At 32.9% G+C, this 22,042-nt stretch overlaps 1 protein-coding gene across 7 annotated transcripts in view; it reads left to right on the forward strand.

Moving 5' to 3' along the window:
* Positions 1 to 22,042, forward strand: part of LOC103317188 (protein spire) — a 598,612-nt gene that overhangs the window by 306,719 nt on the left and 269,851 nt on the right. For all 7 annotated transcript variants that reach the window (XM_031928198.2, XM_031928197.1, XM_031928202.2 and 4 more), the window contains 2 exons: positions 10,738 to 11,049; positions 11,563 to 11,707. In XM_031928198.2, coding sequence (XP_031784058.1) covers positions 10,738 to 11,049; positions 11,563 to 11,707 — 457 coding nt within the window. The remainder of the gene's footprint in view (positions 1 to 10,737; positions 11,050 to 11,562; positions 11,708 to 22,042) is intronic.

Here is a 22,042-nt window from a genome sequence, read left to right on the forward strand (position 1 = left end):
CGCCGAAAACTTGGGCCCGCTAAAACAAAGACGCTTTCCCGAGGACTACCGAAGGGACTCGAAGCAGTGCGCGCGCTCCTCTATATCTATAGCTATACACACGCAGTCATGTTCCCGCGCGAACGCCTCTAGCCACTCGACTCTCTGGCCTGGCAGTCACAGATCAACCTTTTAGCTTTTCTGCACTGAAAGTGACCTTCAAAATCCGTGGAATAAAACTCCCTACTGAGGTCGTGGCAGTCTAGGAATGATTATAAAACCACTCTTTACCGTACTGGCCTGTCGCCACGAATCGCCTTGTTGATTCGCGCATGTGAGAATCTAATAGCGTAGAAACGTTCGCTAAACTTCTCGTACAAAATCTCCGTAATTTTGTACCACACATCACATTGCACACTAAAATCAAATATGTGCTGCCAGGACAATTAAACACTAAGCACTGATTCAAAAGTACATAATCTCTGGCATTTGCCCTATGCCTCTAAGGAAATAGTGTAAACTTGAAGAAGGGAAATGGCATCGAACACATGTACAAAATAAAATATAAAAGAACACACATACGTGCACACACCCACACATACATCGCATAATTCATAGAGTGTGTTCACAGTGACGTTATTGCACCGGTTGAGCAAGATAATTATCTCATAAATTGAAAGATTTAATGAGGGGATACTTGAAGTGCTTTTAATTAACCGTTGGAGCCGAGGATGATTTGGACAGACCGCAGTGTCGTTCGTATCTAGTCCCACTTACTCCGTATTTACTCCGTTCGAGTGACTTTTACCCACGGATCGACCGAGGCTCACCTTACGGTCGCTCTCGGCACTGCCGAGATTAATCGTGATTCAGCGAGGTTAAACACGACGCTGCAAGGTTGACCGCGGTCGACCGCGGCTAAGGCTAAGCTTCAGTGCCGCTGTTACGAATGCCGAAAGATGGCGGCAGCATGCTAATGAACACATGCGTCCGGGTAGGTGCGAGTGTTATGACCTATGGTATAGAATTTCCCTACGCCGGGTGTGTGAGCGCGTCCACAGCCGCGTCTTATATATCTTCCTATATTATATAGATGCATGTGTACATTTATGTCAATAACCCCTCCGCGCCCCTCCGCGCCCCTCCGCGCCCCTCCGTCCCCCTCCGCACCCTCTCCGCAGCCCCTCCGTAGCCCCGCCGTAGGCCCTCCGCATTTTCACGTGAAATCGTTTCAAAATTTACATTATTTTTGGAGCTCTTTGCCCCTCCGCACCCCTCCGACCCCCTCCGCGCCCCTTCGCACCCCCACCGCTGGCCCCTCCACTAGCCCCTCCACACTCCCTCCGTAAGCCCCTTCACACCCCCTCCGCAAGCTCCTCCGCATCCCCTCCGTTGGCCCCTCTTAAATCAATTTTATTAATATTAAAATGATTATTATAAAACTTAGTCAAAAAGATTTCAAAAGTTCCATTTTTTTTAATAATGGTATAATGATGTGTTATAATCAAATTAAGAAGATCGACAAAATTTCCTTTATTGGAAAAATGGTATAACGATGGGTTAAAGTTTAAATTGAGAAGATAATAACGACAGATTTCCACACCATCTAAGAGGTACTGTCAAATTTGCCAATTATTTTACGTAATTATATGACATGATATAATTATATAAAATAAAGGCTACTATGAACAATAGTTTCATTTAGTAAATAAAATTATACTATTGATTTGGATATATATCAAGTTAGAAATTAACTATTGTTAACAGTTTGAATTTTTTATATAATAATTTAATAAAAAACCGTGGAATCATCGCCTAGAGCCATATAACCACGGGAGTCTTAGATACCAGTCCTCCTCCCCTAAGACTCCACCTAATACCATCCTCCATCCTGCAGAAACATATTTACTTAAAAAGAGTTTCCAATCTTTATAATCATTTTATATTTTTAATTTATGCATTTAATCTAAATAATATCTTGTTAAAAATAATGGATATTAATCAATTTGTTATCAAATCAGTTTTGTATTTAAATTAAATTTTTCGCCTTTGAATTACGTAAAATATGATATAATTAAGAAAAATTAACTTTTATTAATTTTTATCAGTTAATTAATTTTACGTATTCATATTGAAAAAATAAATTTAAATACGTAGTTAATTTGATAATAAATCTTGATTTTTTTATATATTTTTTTACAGGACGAAATCTCAATGGAAACTTTTTTTAAGTAAATATGTTAAATAATCATTTAATATTTATAAATTAATTAGACATTATTATATCATGTCCTATAATAATATGAAATTAATTCATTATCGTTATTAAACGATCATTTATGTGTCTGTTTTGTTCTGCATTGTGTATATTGATGATTCTTGTAAAATAATTTTAAAAAGAATTATGTATGCATACTAATTGGAATGTCTACAAAATGATTTTAAAATTCGAAATTAAAAAGCAGCAAGAAGTTAATAAATACATGTTTTTTATTTGAAAAAAATCTAAAAAAAATTGAATAATAATTTATTCTATGATCGAAAACCCTAAGAATTGACTAAACAGTTTTGAATCAAATATATAAAATTTCATTCCAAACAATATTTTGTGTTGATTCACCTGACTCATTCTGAATACGTATATTATCAGGATTTCGACATCGAGATAATGCAACATACAGGGTGTTTTATTTTAAACCGTCAATTATTCTCTTAATGTTTATTACGATAACAAAATGATAATTCTACGAAAAAAATGAAAGGAAAACAATCTTAGGCTGATACTTCTTATTTGATCTTGAATTGACCTTCTCAAGGTCACCAAAGCAAACTTAAAATATCCTTTGCGACGTAATATTTTCCGCTCTATCCGATTCCAAGGTCTAAAATAGAGGTTCCTATTTTAAAAAATCACAATTACCCTCAAATGACCTTGAAAATCGAGTTCAAGGTCATAAATGTTTGTGTCATTCGATGGCCCCCTTTACCCCTTCAACTTTTGTTAAGTCATTTTTCGTTAAAATTAGTTTTTCCATGGTTTTTTGTCGTGGTCGGATTAAAATGAAACACCCTGTATATATATCTATAGCTATAAGCGCAGTTATGTACCCACACGAACGCCTCCTGCCACTCAACCCTCTGGCAGCCCTTTAGTTTTTCTGCACTGAAAGTGACATTAAAAGTCCGTGGAGTATAACTCCCTACTGAGGTTGTTGTAGTCTAGAAATGATTATAAAACCACTCCTGACCATACTGGGCTGTCGCCACGAATCGCCTTGTAGATTCGCGCATGTGAGAATCGAATAGCGTAGAAACGTTCGCTAAACTAATTATTACTAGGCAAGATAAATATTAATAAAAATAAATACGTCGCACTGCTCTTATCACTAGTAGCCCTCGGTTACGTCCGGAACAGCGCAAAAAAAATATAAATGATTTTCTTACTGTGATATACAAATGGTTGGCGGTAAATCAGTTATCTCTAAACGTGAATAAAACAGTTTGTATGACATTTGGAAGCTATCGCAACAGTGTACCGAGGCATATTGATGTAAAAATTCAGAATAAAAAGATAGCTAGAGTTAAGAATTACAAATACTTGGGAATTGTCATAGATTTCAATCTAAAATGGGATAAACACATCCAATATATAATAAAAAAAACAAAGTATCTAGTCTATATTTTTCACAAATTATCACGCACTATGTTAGTAGAAACTTTAAGAATGATATACTATGCATTCTTCCATAGCATAATCAGCTAGGGAATAGTAGCCTGGGGTGGTGCCTACTGGGACCTGACACTCTTGCCCCGACCTCCTGCGGTGAGCATCAGAGCTAGACGATCCCAGACGAAAGCATTGTTTAGCATAGCAATTTAAGCTAAATTTGTTATTTTTATTAATAATATAAGTGCAGTGGACGTCAGAAAGTTCACACAATGTAAAAAAAATACTAATTATAACTATTAACAATTCTTGTGCAGTGGGACATTGTAGGAGCAGAGAATATAAACGAAAGAAAACTGCAGCAGATGCTCCGAAATCGAGGCTTTCGCCGTTTTCTCATTGACTTAACCTGTAAATTAAGTATCTCGAAAATTTATTAAAATTAGTCTTATCAGATGAACAAAAATCATTCGTACATGCAGATCGTCAGACTTTGCGAAAAAATTGCGCTTTTCGATCTCTTCGGCTCTCTTTGTTACTCCGTTCGCCGCCGCCGACCTCTTTTGCAACGGCGCCGCCGCCGTCATGCTCACATCCCCTTACGCGCTTTTCCGCTGGGCGCTGTGGTAAGGGGATTTTTCTTTCTTGACTAGGAAAGTGAAAAATGGAGGAAAATTTTTCACACTAATTCCCCTAGACTCCATTTTTTACGCTGATCACAATGGTATATAAATGTTGTATTGTTTTAGAATCACCCTGTATTGTTTTAAAAGCCTGAAACAAATCACAATGCAAAATTTTAGCCCTCTAAGATTGATAGATTTTAATTGAGAGCAAAACCAAATTCTCAATGATTCTACGATTACTTTTTTCTATTTTGTTTTTGCTCTCAATTAAAATCTATCATACTTAGAGGGCTGAAATTTTGCATTGTGATTTGTTTCAGGCTTTCAAAACAATGTATCTACTTGTCTTCATATCAAGTGCTGTAGTTTAAATTCTCATGTAAACACCCATGTGTAATTTTGCTCCTGGAGCCATGGGCTTCTGTGTGGATCAGCTAGCAAAGATAGTCAAGTAAATATTGTTACGCTAGCCTGTTTCTACATAATAAAAAAACATTTTTACCACAAATTAAACATTTTGCATGAATCCAATGCATATAAGGCATTATAATGTTAGATACTGTCTGCAACTGACTCGAACACTGAGTTGGGAATATCTGTCAACGAACATCACATTTACACTTCATCATTGATAATCTTGAACACACAAATTTTACTTGATGTTTCTAATATCCAAACCCACATAAAAAGTGTATACATGTCGGTTCGAGTGTTGAGTGTACTCATGTTTGTATACATGCATGGATATGTGTAAGGTTAGGTATTTTAGACGAAATAAGTGAGGTTATCTCTGGCGTATAGTACATATTCAAACATTTTCCACCTTGACCAGCTTTACAGGAGATCAATATAGCATATAATATTGCCATTTGTTGATATCTTACTATTAAATACTTGGCATGTAAAATGTCTTATTGTCAGAAAACTAACTCCGCTCCATTTAACTCTGTGTTAATCGCTGGAATGGTGACGCCATCTTGGTTAGCTATATCTATGGACTCCTCCCCAGTGTCAGGTCCCAATAGAAATAACCGTAATTTATTGCAAAGTTTACAGAGAAAATCCTTAAGATTATCAATAAAAATACTTTTAGTATACAAGATAGTCTATTAAACCTAGAGCAACTTTTTAATTTTGAATCCTTTAAAATCCATTATAATGATCTCAAAACTCAATTCCAATTGTTTACAAGTGTTACCAGGAAAAAAAGCTTAATTGTACCAAAGAGCAAAAAACGAGTAAGTGGTAAAAACAGTTATAATAATGCCATTATAAATTGTCATATACTACTAAATGAGCTCAAGGAATTAGATATAAGCAAAACCGCGACAAAAAGTAAACTTAAGATTTGGATTAAAACCAAAACTTAGTTTTTCAAATAGTTTTAAATTTGTTAAAGTTTAAGAAAAGAAAATGTACATAGTATTGTTGTAAGGATCTGATAAGGAAATTATCTTTAGTTTTAAGAACTAGTTTTAAGTTTTTCTGTTATATACCAAGCTTGTATTCGCAGAATTGTTAATGCTAATCATGTATTATTATGTGGACATAGTGGAGTTAAACAAAATCCACAAACTGACAAATATTTTGCATTATGCTTGCAAACTTCTTCACTGTCAGCGTACCCTCATGAAATTAATATAGAAATAAGTGAAGTTAACAAAAAAAAGAAAATAATAGCTCACTGCACTTGCAAAGCTGGAAACAGTGGTAAATGTAAACACATTGTAGGAGTATTGTTGATTTTGAATAGGTACCATATGTATATATGTATATACAACATTTTTGAAGATTAATACATGTATAATGAATATTGATTTACAATTTATTATTAGGAACACAAAAGATTCTGTAGAAAAATTAGGATGTACTGATTTACGCCAACAGTGGGGTCAGATCAAAGAAAAAGTCAACAGTGCTTACGTAGCTGAGCCCTTTTATCAATTTGGTCATGGCGAACAATTTCCATCAAAACATGATACAAAAAGTCTTGAGTTAAAACAACAGATATTTAGAATTCTTTGTAATAATGATGAAAGCGAGCTGGTCAGCACACCAAAATGTATAGATCTTCAATACTTCAAAAAAAGCAAACTTCAAAGCTGCCTGAAAGAGTTTTGAAAAATTTATGTAAAAATAAAGAAGCTGGATATAATAATGTGCGACCAATTTATGATTTGAATGCTTTGTACGCAATTAAAAATCAAGACGAAATTGAAAATATTCTGAATCAAGTTTTACAGTATTCTATTTGGAATTCACATTTAACAGATTTTAAATTAAAAATCAATTCTAAAGAAGAGGTCATTTTTTACAATACACAAGTTGTAGTAAATAAAGTAAAAGCAAAAGATATACTGTTTTCTACCTTAAAACAAAACAATGATACTTGGCACTTGGAGCGAAGCAAACGCATAACTGGTTCCATCAGCTATCAAATATACATATATGAAAAATAACCACACTCAGCAGGAGTGGGACGTCAAGGTGAATAGTTTATTAAAACCTAAATTCAAAGGTAATGCTAATACCCTTCGAGGCAAAGAGAGCGAAAGCAAAGCTAAAGAAGCCTACGAAAAGATGACAGCGCAGAAAGTTGTTGAACTTGGCTTGATGGTTTTACCAACTTCACCTTGGTTCGGCTACAGTGCTGATGGAATTACTAAAATAAAAGATCAGGATAAACATATTTTACTAGAGTTTAAATGTCCTAATAATGAACATAATTTGAATACTTAAGAACTAGTGAAATCATTACGCTACATAGTTACAAATGAAAATAAACATACTTTAAAAAACATCATCCTTACTATGGTCAAACCCAGTTAGGTATGTGCTTGTATAATTTGAATATGTGTCACTTTGTTATTTATAATTATGTTAACGATACCTGTGAAGTAATTGCAGTTTTATCAAAACACTGACAGAATCATATTTTACTTTTATTTTACCGTGGTTAATAAAAAATAATACTAGAGAGAATTCTAAAAAAATAGATTAATTAGTGTAATGTTGTTATTTTTTATGTAATCAACAGTATTAAATCTGGTCAAATGTTGGCATGTGATTATAATAATAATTAGACATGCTAAAGAGAAATGAAGAAAAATAAATGACTAAATAATTTTTTATGGTTGTATTTCTTAGGATATTGTTAAAATGCATTTCAATCTAAATACAAAAGTAATTACTAGCAGTCCAGTTAAATTATCATATAAAACTTAAACTTTTATAGTACTATAACAATTCACGTATTATCAAAACGAACATTGTCAAATATAGGTGCACTTAAATTTACTAAGTCACAAATTATCACCATAATTCTATCAATGTATTTCGTCACCTTCCATGGTATTACTGTTTGCAGAAAAGAGAAGTTCTTTAGTCTTTCCATGATTCTTTCGACGTGTACCCTAGCAGCAGCAATATCTCTTGTTTTCAAAGAGTCATTAGTACTCATCTGTTCATTTTGGTGAGCGAATGGTGGCCTGTACAGGTGTATCATCTTCTCTTTACACTCATTTTCTATTAAAAACCCTTTATCTGTCTTGATGGCATCTTTACCGGGAGTCAATTTTTGTAACAATCCACTTTGCATGAAAATTGCTTTGTCTGATGCTTTTCCTCCGTAGGCTTTACTACAAAAAGATATTAATCCTGATGGTGTTACACCAATTAGAAATTTCAAGGTTTGTCTTCCCTTGTAGTACGAGTACATCTTGATACGACACTGCAAACAGGAAGAGTTTTCAACTGGTACCTCTGTGCAATCTAATACAATGCGTGTATCTGAAAATTTCTTGAAACATGTATTTAAATTTTCCTTTATTTCTTCAGAATCAGGACAATGAATTGCCTCTTCTAAAATACTAGCTAACAAATCAACTGTGTCAATAAAGTAAGTGCGAGCTGTAACATGTGACACACCAAATAAAATTCCTAAGCACTGAAAAGAAAGACACAGTTTCAATTTACAAAGAGTTAACACAATTTTTTCTTCTGTCGAGATTACACTTTTCTGAACATCTGATTTTTTTTGCAATAAATCTGCACACTTCACCAAAGAAGTTAAAACTTTAAAATTTACACCAGTAAATGCACGCAAGTGATCATCATTTTTCAATAATCCCATAAGACACTGAAATTTTCTTACAGTTTGAACATTTTGATCTTTGACACGCTCACCGCCACAAGCTTCATTAGATTCTGTTTGAACCTCTTGATCAACAAACAGTCGTCCACTATTTTCTACACTGTTTAATTCTTCTACTATCGGTAAGACCAAATCTTCAACTAATTCATCCGTAAGATTAAGCAACTTTTGCACATCACTAGTTTCTTCTTGACATTGAGGACTATTTTCAACATCAGAAGTAACAGCCTCATAATCACTTTCAGAAATTTCTTCATCGGCAGTATCAGTAATTTCTGAATCACTCTGAATCAATCATAGAAATGTTCGTGAGAATCCTCCAAATTTAAAAATAGTGTCGGGAAAGCATTTTTTTCAATCTTCTTTTGACTCCAGCTGAAATATAAATGTGATAAATAAAGTTATGTATAATTGAATCACTGGTTTTCAAAATAAAAATCATAAGTTGAAAATTTCTTACCTAAATTTATGAAATCATCCGGTTTGAAATGTAAACCACAAATAAGCGTTTGCTCCGAAATAACACTAACGCCTGATTTTTGTATCCACTTTAGCAGAATTTCTTCCTCTTTTGGAAAACGATGAATAGGCACGCCGGATCCAGCAGCAGTAGTACAATTTTTCACACAACATTGTCTTTTTGTCCACACTTTCGACATTTTATAAAATATTATTTTTTTGTTAAATATGAACTGTATTTCGAAGCAGAATGACTGTATCAGTGTGTATCATTGCGAGGTTATGATCACTTGTTTTGGTATAACTTTCAGAGCTTTCGAATATATCCGCAAGGTGTGCCACTTTTGCCTTAACTTGCGAATACAAGTAACTTAGTTTATCTCTACAAGGCTTGCTTGTACGTGTACTGGTAATGTATACTATGTAAGCTATTAGCTTGGTTTAATAAACAAAAAAATAGATGTGTAGCACTTTACCTTTGTTTTTAAAATTTCCAAAATTTCTTGCGTTTATATCTTCCTTAAAGTCTTGTCTTTGAATGTTCTTGCAATCATCGATTCCTACCATTTTAATCTTAGGATTTTTCAATTCGTCTTCCATAACCTCACAAACACCGTCTAGGTCATGTTTCAATACCTCTTCTGTTAGTGATACACTCTCACTGTTCAAACAAGAGATGATGAATTAATTTCTTCTGTTGACGTACATATTTGTAGTTTGAATCTTTTTTTCAGTAGTTAAACACTGAATCACTTTATCTTTAATGTCAACTGGTTTGTCACCTACTTTTTTCACTGTTTTTTTAGGTATTTTTTCGGAGTGGCTTTGGCAAACTGGTTATCTATGAATACGATAGACTTGTTGAGATCCTCTCGTTTGGCTTTATTTGCAGTTTTTCTTTTCTAAGAGAGTATTTTTCATTTAGTTTACTAACTAATTGTTTCAGTAGAAAATTTTTGTTCTTGACAAGTTTTTATTTTTCTTCAATGTCGATTTCAAGCGAGTCTGGTGCTGTACTTGATGCACTTAGTAAAAGTTCACTCCTTATTTCTTCTAATTTGCTCAGTTTTATTTGAGCAATCAACAATCTCGCTGCGGCATTTAAACTTTCCTCATCAATTTTTAAGGTTAGGTCTTTGCTGCTATGCTCTGGACAGATTATTAGACTTCCACTAATGATTTCAAACTTAGTTCATTTTTCAGCTAGACAATTACGATGATATGCTGCATCGCAAATAACACAAACTAGTGTCGTAGTTGTTTTTAGCGTGTGACAAGCAAAATTACTAACGCACTTGTCAGAAGGCATCCGCTCTCCTGCTATGTTTCTTTTTTCCGCCAAACATTTTCTACTTATTCAAATTAAAATCCCTGCATTTATGCTAAAACTACTAGTGAACAAAGTGTCCTACTAAAATTTCAGCCCAAAAGAACAGTGCACAATGAGTAAGTAGGGGTTATTTATATTTAAGTACGGTTAATTTTAGGGTTTTATTAACAAGTATTACTAAAAAAAATATTAATTATTTTCTTAAATTTTGTAATTTTCCCGTGTGATTTTTTTCAGGGTTTGAAAGTGTTGTGTCACCTTAAGGGCATATGAAGACTGATCTTTTAGTTTTTATTGGTGAAAAAACCATTTTAATTTTTAGTTAGGGCGCACAGATTAAAGCAGCTTGGGCTAATAAGGGCCATCCAACACACACACACACACACGCACACACACATATATTATTTTCATTCTTACAAAATATTTTTCAATTAAAATATATTAATGCAAAAAGTATTTTTCTATACAATTAATCTATTTGGTCAATCCTAATAAATGTGTTTTTAACCCTATAATGTTGCAGGTTCGATTTTGGGGTCAAGTTATTGATGAGCTTGAGAAAAAAATAACGGTATTTTCAGATGATGATGATACTGATGATGATGATGATGATGATAATGACCGTAAATGTAATCATGATGATCATTTAAGATATGTACCATATCTTCTAAAAAAGAAAAAGAAATGTAAATCATCTGCTCACGAAATTCTTATGGATGATATTCGCAAGCGTCGATATTGTTTAAAAAATATATCTCGTTCATCAATATCATTAAAAAAAGATAGTTTTTCAGCTATATTAGAACTTGTAAAAAGTAAACCACAACTGAAGAAGGTGAAATTATTTCAGCTGTTAAATTTATAACTAAAATAATATTTTTTTGTAACACATGCACGATTGTTGTGTACCGAATACATATTAATCATTTTAAGAACAATTTTTTCCGACCACCTTCAAAAATGTGGGTAAAAGAGATGTCCGTTTGCAAGCTTTTCTTTAAGTCAAAGAAATTTGTACATATGTGTTCAGCCTCTCAAAGTTTTCTAAATAAAAACATTAACACAGAAATATGATGTGCCGCGTTGAAAAATGGTCACCTCAGTGCTATTTATAAGCAATGATAACGCAATAATTCATACATGCGTTACAAGAAATATTATTTTCACTTTGGACAAGAGGATCTTTTTACTTTGCGTATTTACATAACACATATCCGACTTGCAATGCGCACTTACCTTTGAATCATCCTTGCCTGCTATTGATACTTTATAATTCAGTTGAAAAGGCTTACTCTTGCCCTAGGTGCACAATATACTATTTACTGTAATAATCAATATCATTTTTAAGGCCTCTGATCGCGTTTTACCACCATTGAAAAAAGAATATAATTTACATGAATTGCTGATGGAAAGTATTAAGAGACCACCTAAACCATTAAGATCTACTAGGAATCCCAAAATGTCCGATCAAAATATTTTCTGGCTAGACGTTGGTAAATATACTTTAGCAAATTTTAAGCTATGTTTAGAATATATATATATATATATATTGTAACGAGTAGAGCACCGCGACTAAATCGTAGCGGTGAGTACCGCTGCGCCGCGGCGAAACAGGGTAGACTTGCGCGCGCGAGGAAAAACACGCGCAAATTCGGGAATAAGAGCAAGCGCGCGGGCTAATCATTGAGGAGCGCGCTCAGATAGCTCTCGGCCTTCGGAAGGTTAACACAGGACTTCGCTCGTAGAATTCGGAAACTTTTGTGATATTGTGTGCTATGCTGTGTCCAGCGGATCGAATTGTACCTTGTGTGTGAGTGCGACGCGGAATCCGGGTAATTCTGATCCTCTGTTAAGTCACTACTCCGATCTATAATTATTTACTGAATTTTACTTACTTGTGTTTAACTGCTTGGGCTGGAAACTCTGCTGCTGTACTGTAGTCAGGCTTATACAGGATGGATTTATTTAAATGAAAATACTTGTAATTAATTGACGTTCACGATTTATTCAAGATAAAGTTTTATAAGTATCGGAATCGCGACTTAAACCTGGATAACTCTTGTCGACGGATAGGAGCGTCGTACAAGAGTCTAGATCGAGTGTAAAATTACAACTGTTCGCTCGACGTATTCGGGGGATACTCATTAACCTCGCTGATCTACTTATTAATCTGAGTCGTCAGTTTTTCGGCTTCGTAACGACACCGATGATATTGCTTAAATACAATACGTCGCAGGACGTCACACCCCCACAACTAGCTGGTTGCCCATTGGTACAATGGCAACTTTATTGTAATATTAACTAAAATTAACTAGCGGTTTAATTTTATCCTTAAAATTCTAACATATTTTAACAATAATTTTATACACTTAAAATTCCAACTCATTTACTTTAAAATTTCAAGAATAGTTTTCTTTTATTAATTATCATTTCTACTGTTTTATATTTAAATTACTAAATATACTGGAATTTTATTTACATACTTAAATATCTTAAAGATATCATTTTACATAACATTCATTAAAAACATCAGTTTATTTTAACACATATATGCAGAATAATATAATCGGAGCTTTAACATTTGTCTTAAATATCTATAAACTACCAATATTCATAAAATATAAATTTTGTATACCTATTTTGTTGTATACGTAGAATAACATTATAGGGATTTTATATAATAGATTTTTTTTTTATAATGGTGTTAATGAAAATAATGATATACTATCCTTAGATTGTGTCTGAATTTTCGGTGCTGTGATCTTGCTTGTATAGGTATTTGTATGTGGTGGGCGTAAAGGAATAGGTGGTGGCACTGGGGCGGATATTGGAGCGGTAATCTTTATTTTTTGTAATTCTGTTTCTTCATAAACTCTGTTCTTTCTTTTATTCATATGAATTTGCTCTTTTATGCTGCTTGTATTTTCCAGTATTGTCAATAAATGCGTTACTGAGCTGAAAATGGCTCCACATAGATGTATTGACCATCCAAAAATCGTGTGTAACGTGTAGCCTCTAATAATGGTATCGATGATCAGTTTTCCAATATGCAGGATTATAAGTATCATGATAAACACAGATGAAAACGACCCACATGTGATCAGTTTTTCAATAAGCATGTGCCATGTACTTTCGGCTAAATTTCTTATTGTATTTTCAGAAAATATGTTTTCAGATGTTTTCTCTCCCGCCATTTCTCTTGCAATCACATTTAAAAGTGATGCCTTCTCCATTGGAAACATTAATTGCTGTTGTAATTGGTCTAACTCTTCTTGAGAATATACTCCACTCATTGCCAGTGTTTCGACAGACTCAAATGTCCATCCAATCTTCGTGTTTGGTTTCAAAATATGCGGTGATACTGTTTTAGTTGGTATTGGTGTGAATTTTATCCATTCCTCCGAAATTCTGTAGTATGTGGGTACTATTGAGTTACAATTAACTCCCTTTTTCACGAGGATATGCATTTTTGGCGTTAAGAACCAGGTTTTATTTCCTGATGAAACTGGTAACTGATTGTAGCATTCATTTAGATGCAAAATTTTTACTGTTTTTGATACACATTTTATTAAATGTACCACTTCTCCTGAAATTCTTGCTATGTATCCAGGTTTTTTCATAATACTGTAGGCAAATTCATCCGGGGAAAGAGAGGCAATGGCTAAGGAATTTTGGATTACTTGTCTTTCAATTTCACATTTTTTCGTTATTAAATTAAAATATAAATTATTTAGCTGCTTCCCTAAATGCTTTTCTACATATACAAATTTCGAATTAACATATGTAAATAAATCTAAGTTTACGCTATTTATATTACTAATTTTATCGTTTTGAAAATGATACGCATTTAAATAACTACTTTTTTCTATAATTAGTAATTTTGGATGTTCTGTACGTATAAATTCTCTATTACAACGCATGATTTTATCCTTAGCAGCTAAAGCGAACGTTATTACATTTGAATTTAATGCGTAAACAATTTCATGATTTGTATCGCTAAAATATTTTGTGGCTATTCCTTTGAAAAGAATATCAAAAGATTTTCTAAAACACTCCCCTTGCGGTAAAACTTCCCAAAAATAGTGTCCGCCTTCCATATCTATATGTTTTTCTGAAAATTTGCACACCGTTCCTGAGCTTAATCTTAATTTATCATTTTTTAAACTAACCTTAGCACTATTTTGAATTAATGTTATTTTAATTAAGCCATGAACAAATACATTATTCCATGATCCAAAACTATCAGCGTAAGATGCGCCTGAGCACAAGTTACCCTCTGCACTTCCGGCAAAATCTACTCCTTTTGTAATTGTTGAATTTACCTTTAAATTTGCTATTGTGTGAATATTATCATACTTAAAAATTCCGGTATCATGATTTACATTGTTCATGACTTATTTCGTAAATATATTCTTGCTCTCCATTTTCTGTAGGAATAAGATGTCCGAAGATTCCACAGCTTGATACTGTTCGGTGGATTTCTATTTTACATTGTATTACCGTGACTTCTCGGAATTCAGCGACTTGTATCAGCTCGATGTTGACGCTTGTTGAATTTACTTGTGTATTGTGAAAGTCGCATTCTCCTGAGTCCAGTAGAGAGAATGTTGTTATGTTTGGTGTTATTGTGCCGCAGTCGTATCCTATTATAGCGTGATTATTTCGAAAAAGCGTAAAAATTATAATCATTTGAGTAATCATGTTGTCCATATTCCTAGAAAGAGAAATATTTTAGTGTCAAGTTTTGCAACGACTTAATTTATTTGTATGAACTGTTTTTGGTTTTCCATTGTAATTGATAGTTACATTACTATTTTCATGTACTTTCAAGATCTCATATGGACCCAAATTATGGTTTTTCTCCAATTTTCCTGATTTTGGTTCTTTTATTAACCAGACCTTTTCACCAATTTTTAAGTCGATTGGGTTTATAAATCGATCATAATATGCTTTTGATTTTAATTTTGAATCTATCAAATTTTCTCGAGCTAATTTTGCCATCTCTTGCATTTTTGATACAAGATTTTCTAAATATCCATTAAACGTTGGCAATTGCTCTGATTTTTTTAATGTTTCGCTAGATGGGAGTCTAGCTGGATAATCAAAAACTAGTTCATGTGGTGTGAACTTATGGCTTGTATGAACGCTCGTGTTATAATGAAATTGTGCGAACTCTAGCAACTCATCCCATTCGATTTTCTTTGATGTAAAATTTTTTATATATTCGCACAGCGGGTGATGCGCTCTCTCTAAAGAACCATTCGATTGGGGTGAAAATGTCGTAGTCAATTTTTGTAAATTTAAATCTACGCGCTACTTGTTTTAATAGTTTACTTGTAAAATTTGCCCCTCTATCTGTTAGTACAAGCTTTGGTGACCCAAAAATACATATAAATTTCTTAACTAACGCGTCAGCTACGGATTCGGCCGTTTGATCTGACATAGATGCTATAATTATAAATTTAGTTAGTTGATCCTGTATTGAAAGTATATATTTATTATTATTTCGAGTAACATTAAATGGACCTACTACATCCATACAGATTTTGTCAAAAGTTTTTAAAGGTGTATCCGTAATTACCATAGGTTGTTTAATTTTTATTCTTTTTAGCTTATTTCTCTGGCAATCCTCGCATGCATTTACTCTATTTTGAATATCTACCTTTATTCTATTATATGTTCTATTTATACCCGAATGTCCTCCTATTTTAGTAGAGTGTAGCATTTCAAATATTTTATCTCTTTGATTTTCCTCTACATAAACTATATTATTTAGACAGATCACAATCTTTATATTTGTACCGTCAAATGTAGTTTTTAAGATTTCCTCAATTTCCTCCTACCTTATATTATTTATTCTTATATCATTCGAGATGCTAAATATTAAATCATTTGTTTTTTGCAAAAATATTGTTTTTAATAACTGAAATAACTTAATGATATTAGCTTTAACCGTAAATACTGATTCGGCTGTATTTAAACATAAAACAAAAATTTTATTTTTACCCTTATTTAATATTTCAATTTCATTATTACCCAAGTTTTTATTGCAATGAATATTTTCTTTTTTTAATAGTTCCCCTATATTGTCATCTAATGACTCTCCTTTATTATTAACTATATGAATAATATTATCATTGCGAAATTGTATCGTATTCTTGGAATATACTATATTTTTCTGCCTATCATGTGGTTTTTCTTCCTCCAGTATACTTCTCTTTCTCAATTTTTGTATCTTAGCCCTTTTGCGTTTTTTTATCTGTAACTTCTTATTATGAAGTTTCGATCTTTGTTCATTAATAATTTTTATCTTCTCATCATTCGTCAAATCTTGCGACATCTGATTTTCTTCTCGCCTTTTCTGGGCTCTTGTTACTACGCATGTATCCATTGTTGTTACAGGATTTCTCGATAATGCATCCGCATTTGTATTTTGTTTTCCAGCTTTATACACAATTTCATAATCATAATCTGCTAGTTTTAATCTCCATCTCTGAACTCTTTCGTTATTATCCGCAGATTTCAACCATAATAGTAGTTTATGGTCGGTTACAATTACAAATTTATTTCCATAAATATAATTTTTAAATGTTTTTATAGCATAGATAATACCAAGAGCTTCTTTTTCATAGGTTGCATATTTAAGTTCCGCAGGCTGCAGTACTCTTGATGCATAGGCTATTGGTCTATCTTTAGCTATTTCACCTTGAGAAATTACACAACCTAACGCATATTGACTTGCGTCCGTCGTTATTATAAACGGTTTATCGAATTGCGGATATTGCAAGACCGGTGCTGAACATAATGATTCTATGAGTTTGTCAAATGCCGTTTGTTGCTCCAATCCCCACAAAAATGGCCTATCCTTTTGTAGTAATATTGTTAGTGGCTTGGTAATTTCTGCTAAATTTTTAATAAACCTTCTATAATAATTTACAAAACCTAAAAACTGTCTAATTTTTTTAACGTTATTGGGAATTGGGAATTTCTTTACTGCCTGTATTTTGTTTTCATCTGGTTTTATACCTGCTTCGCTAATAACATGGCCTAAGAAACACACTTCTGTTTTGCTGAATTCATATTTTTTCGGCTCTAGTTTGAGCCCTGCTTCTATTAATGCTTGAGCTATTAAGCCGAATCTTTCCTCTAATTCTTCAATCGTGTTACCGAAAATAATGATATCGTCAATATAATTAAAACATATTTTATCAATATATTTGGCTAAAACTTTATTTATAACCCGTTGAAAAGTCCGGGCTGAGTTTTAAAGACCGAACGGTAGGACGACAAATTCAAATCTTCCTAATGGTTGTAGGCTAAATGCAGTTTTGTGAATATCCGAAGGTCTCATCTTTACCTCATGAAAGCCAGATTTTAAATCTAATACATCAAAATATTTTCTCTTTCCAATTAAGTCTAAAATTTCATTAATATTGGGAAGCAAATATGGATCGGCTATAGTCACCTCATTCAAGGCTCTATAATATATCACCAATCTATATCTTTTCTCTCCAGGGATTAGCTCTTTCTTCGGCACTACTAACGCTGGCGCATTGAACGCACTTTTAGTTTCTCTGATTGCTTTCGTTTCTTGTAATTTGCCCATTTCTTTTAAAGCTATTCCCTTAGATTTGTGTGCTAATGGATACTGCTTTACGTATATTGGCTTGTCTGAAGTTAAGTTGATTTCATGTTGTTCCACGTTACATGTACCTAATTTATCGCCCTCTATCCAAAAAACATCCGGATAATGATTTATCATTCGCTCGATTCTTTCGTTGTTTCTTTTACCTCCGTTTTTTAATTGCAACTTCTTTCGCAATATTTCCTTCCGACTCGGTTTTCTAGTTTTATTATCTTGGTTTTTATTTAAAAATTCAGTTTCTATATTTAGAATTAATTTCTCATCAATATTAACTTCTTCTACTACTTGAGCCCCTTCTGGTATATAATCGACGTCTATTGAAACGTATTGATATTTCTTATCTTCAAAAATTATTTTTTTATCCGCTTTAGATAGTTTTACATTATTTTCCTTCATAATAGTTAATATCTCCTTATAATTCAGCTTTTTGGTTTGGATTGGCGTTTTTTCAGGCGTTACTTGCTCTTGCAATACTGTATTTACGTCAAGTATACAATTTTCTATATTTTTATCATCATTTTTCAAAAAATTTTTCAAGTTACTAGGCTTGTTTTCATTTATCTTTTTTTGTTCTAAACTCTGTAATTCTGATTCGTCATTTATTTCGTGGATTTCCGATATTGTGTTTAAAATGGTGCAAACATCATTATTAAATGTGTACTCTGTGTCACTATCATTTTCTAGTAATGGTTCTGCCTCATTTATCTCAGTATTCTGATTTTCATGCCATTGTTCATTTTGCTTTAACTCATCCTCTATGTTACTGATTTTGCTAGTCCTACTCTCTTCAAAAATCTCTTGATTTGCTTCATCTTGCATTCTGATTTTATCAATATTATTTTCAGGATCCATTTCTTTTAAAATATTTTGTTGTTCGAGATTATATGCATCATTGTCACGAATAATTTCTTTTAAAATTATATTCAGAGTTTCTTTTTGGCTTAACTTCATTCCGGTTTTTGTAATCGGACCTCTCTGCAATTTTAATTTTATGTTATTGACCTCTAAGTACCCTGCATCTAAACGTAGTTTATTTCCTCTTAACAATTTAATTCCTAATATTCCATCATATGGAATCACAAAATCATTAGGTGCTACGTGAAAATCAAAATATTTGCCATTTATCGGTAGTTCTACTATACCTAATGTTTTTATAGAATTATTTGCGATGCCGGATAGTAATATTTTTTTATCTAGCAGTTGTGTTCCTATAGGAATTTGATTTTGCTTTATTATATTTATTTGTGCTCCGCTATCGACAAGTAAATTGCATAAAGTTTTAGAATAGGGATTTATTATTTCAACATATTCTAACAAATCATCCAATTTTAAATGATATATTTCTAGTTCAATTTCTTTTTCTTCGAGCGTTTGAACCTCCTGTTGATCGTGATCTTCATAATTTGTCCTGTTTTGATTTGAAGCGCTATTATAACATTTGTTTTGACCGTGTTTTCTATATTGCTGAGTGGATTTGTGTTGTAACTTCTCGGTCCGAGAAGGCTTTATTCGTTTCCCGACTCTACACTTTGCTGGTTTTGTAATCGAAAACATTCTCCTGCCATATGGTTTGTATTTTTGCAGAGACTGCAAAATTTGCTCGCGCGCATTTCCAATCATTTTACTTCTGTACAATTTTTTATGTTATGACCGCTTTTGTTACAATATGTGCAGTTTTCCTCTCTTTTAGCAATATTTTCTAAATTCTTCAATTTTCTACACTTATATACAGGGTGACCACGCATTTCGCAATAATCACACTTTATTTGGCTATTATTTGTATTTTGAAAATTAGTATTTTGATTGTTATAATTGCTATATTTTCTAAAGTTATTAGAGTTACTAAAATTTTGATATTTACTGTTTGAATTATTAAAACTTTGCTGTTTATTACCTATTTGAGGACAGTTTTTAGCTGAGTGGCTTTTTTCATCACAGACTTGACATTGAATAATTGTTTGAAACGATTTTGTCTTGTGTTGCGCTACTAATATTTTGACTTATTCACATTCTATGGCTTCATGGTCTTCTGCATTACAAATTGAGCACATTATATATCTGTTATTTGCAATCGGACTTCTCACTAACGGGCAGTACCTTATTGGATGTCCAAGTTGATTACATCGTTTGCATATAACTTCTGGGCATGCTTTTATCGTATGGCCCGCGCTATTGCAAAATTCACATGAATTGCTAACATCTGCCTTTTTTGTACAGGCAGTTGGATCGTAACTACTTTCCTTACACTTCCAACACAATTCATATTCTATTATAAATGGGCATTGAGTTACTGTATGGCCCATAACTTGGCAATATTGGCAATGATTGCCTTTAATTTTATTCATTTTACACGCGTCTATAGAATGTCCTTGATTATTGCAAAATTTACAAATTAATTCAATTTTATCTTTAACTTTTCTGCAGTTGTTCGACAAATGATCCTTGTTTTTACAATATACACATCCCGAATTATGACAGAATAACGCTTCATGGCCATAAATGTCACAGATTTGACACGCGTATATAGTAGCATTACTTGTATTGTGATTATTTGAATTGCTATATATATTATTTATTTTATTGGATAAAATTCCTCTTTTATTGAATTTCGATTCTATTTCTATCGCTTTTTTAGTGGCTTCTGTTAAATCGGTTATTGCTCCCAATTCTATTCTGATTTCTTGCTTTAATCCTTCCTTAAAACCTTTAAAAGCATCATTATTTATTTTAGTTTCAAACGCGGCCTTATCTGCTGCTGTAAGACCTTGAACTTCTTTGCTGTCCTTAATCTTCAGTACTAACTCTTGCAATCTATTGGCAAAACTAAGAACCGATTCATCTGGTTTTTGCAAAATTTCTTCAATTTGCCCATACAGCAAGTGCATATTCTCCGTAAATGGGTATATCTGTCGTATTGCTTTTATGAAATCTTCAATATTATTGACTGTTACATTCAACGTTGCCTTGTAAGTTTCCCCTTTTAATTTAATTTTCAAAATTGGAATTAAATTAGTTTGATCTGCTGTTGACAACATATTCTTGGCATGCTTCAATTTTTCGATATATTCATTTACCGAAATATTTTTTCCATCAAATTCTGGAACCAAATTAGCTACATATTTTAACGATAAGCGTAGCGGATTCTCTGCCATGTTGATATCGTTGGCAGGATTGCCGTTCAGCAGATTATCGAAATCAAAAGTAAAATTAAATTTTGAATTACTTGGGTTTCCAATTAAGCTAGGCTGGTCACTAATACCTTCTATATCTATTAGCGATGTCTCCTCAACTCCTTGTAGAAATTTGGTGTTATTAACTGTTCTGTCTAGGCCTATTGGAATCGCTGTGGCTGGTGTTATAGGTAAAAATATTGAATGATCTGGCTTTTCCTCTGATTCGAATTCTTTTTGTTTTAAAGGTGTTATCGGTAAATTTAGGCTTAGATGGTTTTTATTAAACTGCTTGATTTGCTTTTTGATTGCTCCGGTAGTTCGCCCTGGTGTTGTATCTTCTTGCTTAAAATCCTGATTCTCTTTCAAAATTTCTTGAACTTCTAGATTCTGTTTACTTTGCTGATCTGTATCGAGTGCTACTATTTGTTGGCTATCTTCTAGCTTCTTATTATTTATATCAGATGATAGTACTTGCTGACTATCTCTTATCCATCCGCTGTATGTCGGCGGTGATCGAGTTATTTTCTTACTTTTCGTGAATGGGTTTTGGATGTTAGGGATTACTATGTCCTTTATTAATGCTGGATTTTCACGAAGAGCGTTTCTAGTTAATTTTGTCCTCTGTGTGTCGTTTTTATTTACTTCTTTCTTATTATCACTCATTTGATACTCTCATTTTTGTTAACTTTTTATTTATTACAAAATCTTATTTAGTCTGAATTTTAGAATTTCAAATCGCATAAATTTTACTATCCTACTTATATTTCAACACGCGACCTACTTTTTACGTTTTGCAAATTATGCACAGTCAGATCGATTACTGTGGCTATACGCGTAACACCGAAATTTTAGTCGACTCTGCGATATAAGTATTCTTTAAACTGTTTTAGGATTCTGCATATGATTCTACGATTTAAACTTATTTATTTTTATTCAATTCAGTAATAGCAAAATTGAACAACTCCTCAAATTTGTTACCGATTTCTATTTGAAACTCTGATCGTTCTACT

The sequence above is a fragment of the Nasonia vitripennis genome, assembly GCF_009193385.2.
Source record: "Nasonia vitripennis strain AsymCx chromosome 4 unlocalized genomic scaffold, Nvit_psr_1.1 chr4_random0004, whole genome shotgun sequence".
Classification (NCBI taxonomy): domain Eukaryota; kingdom Metazoa; phylum Arthropoda; class Insecta; order Hymenoptera; family Pteromalidae; genus Nasonia; species Nasonia vitripennis.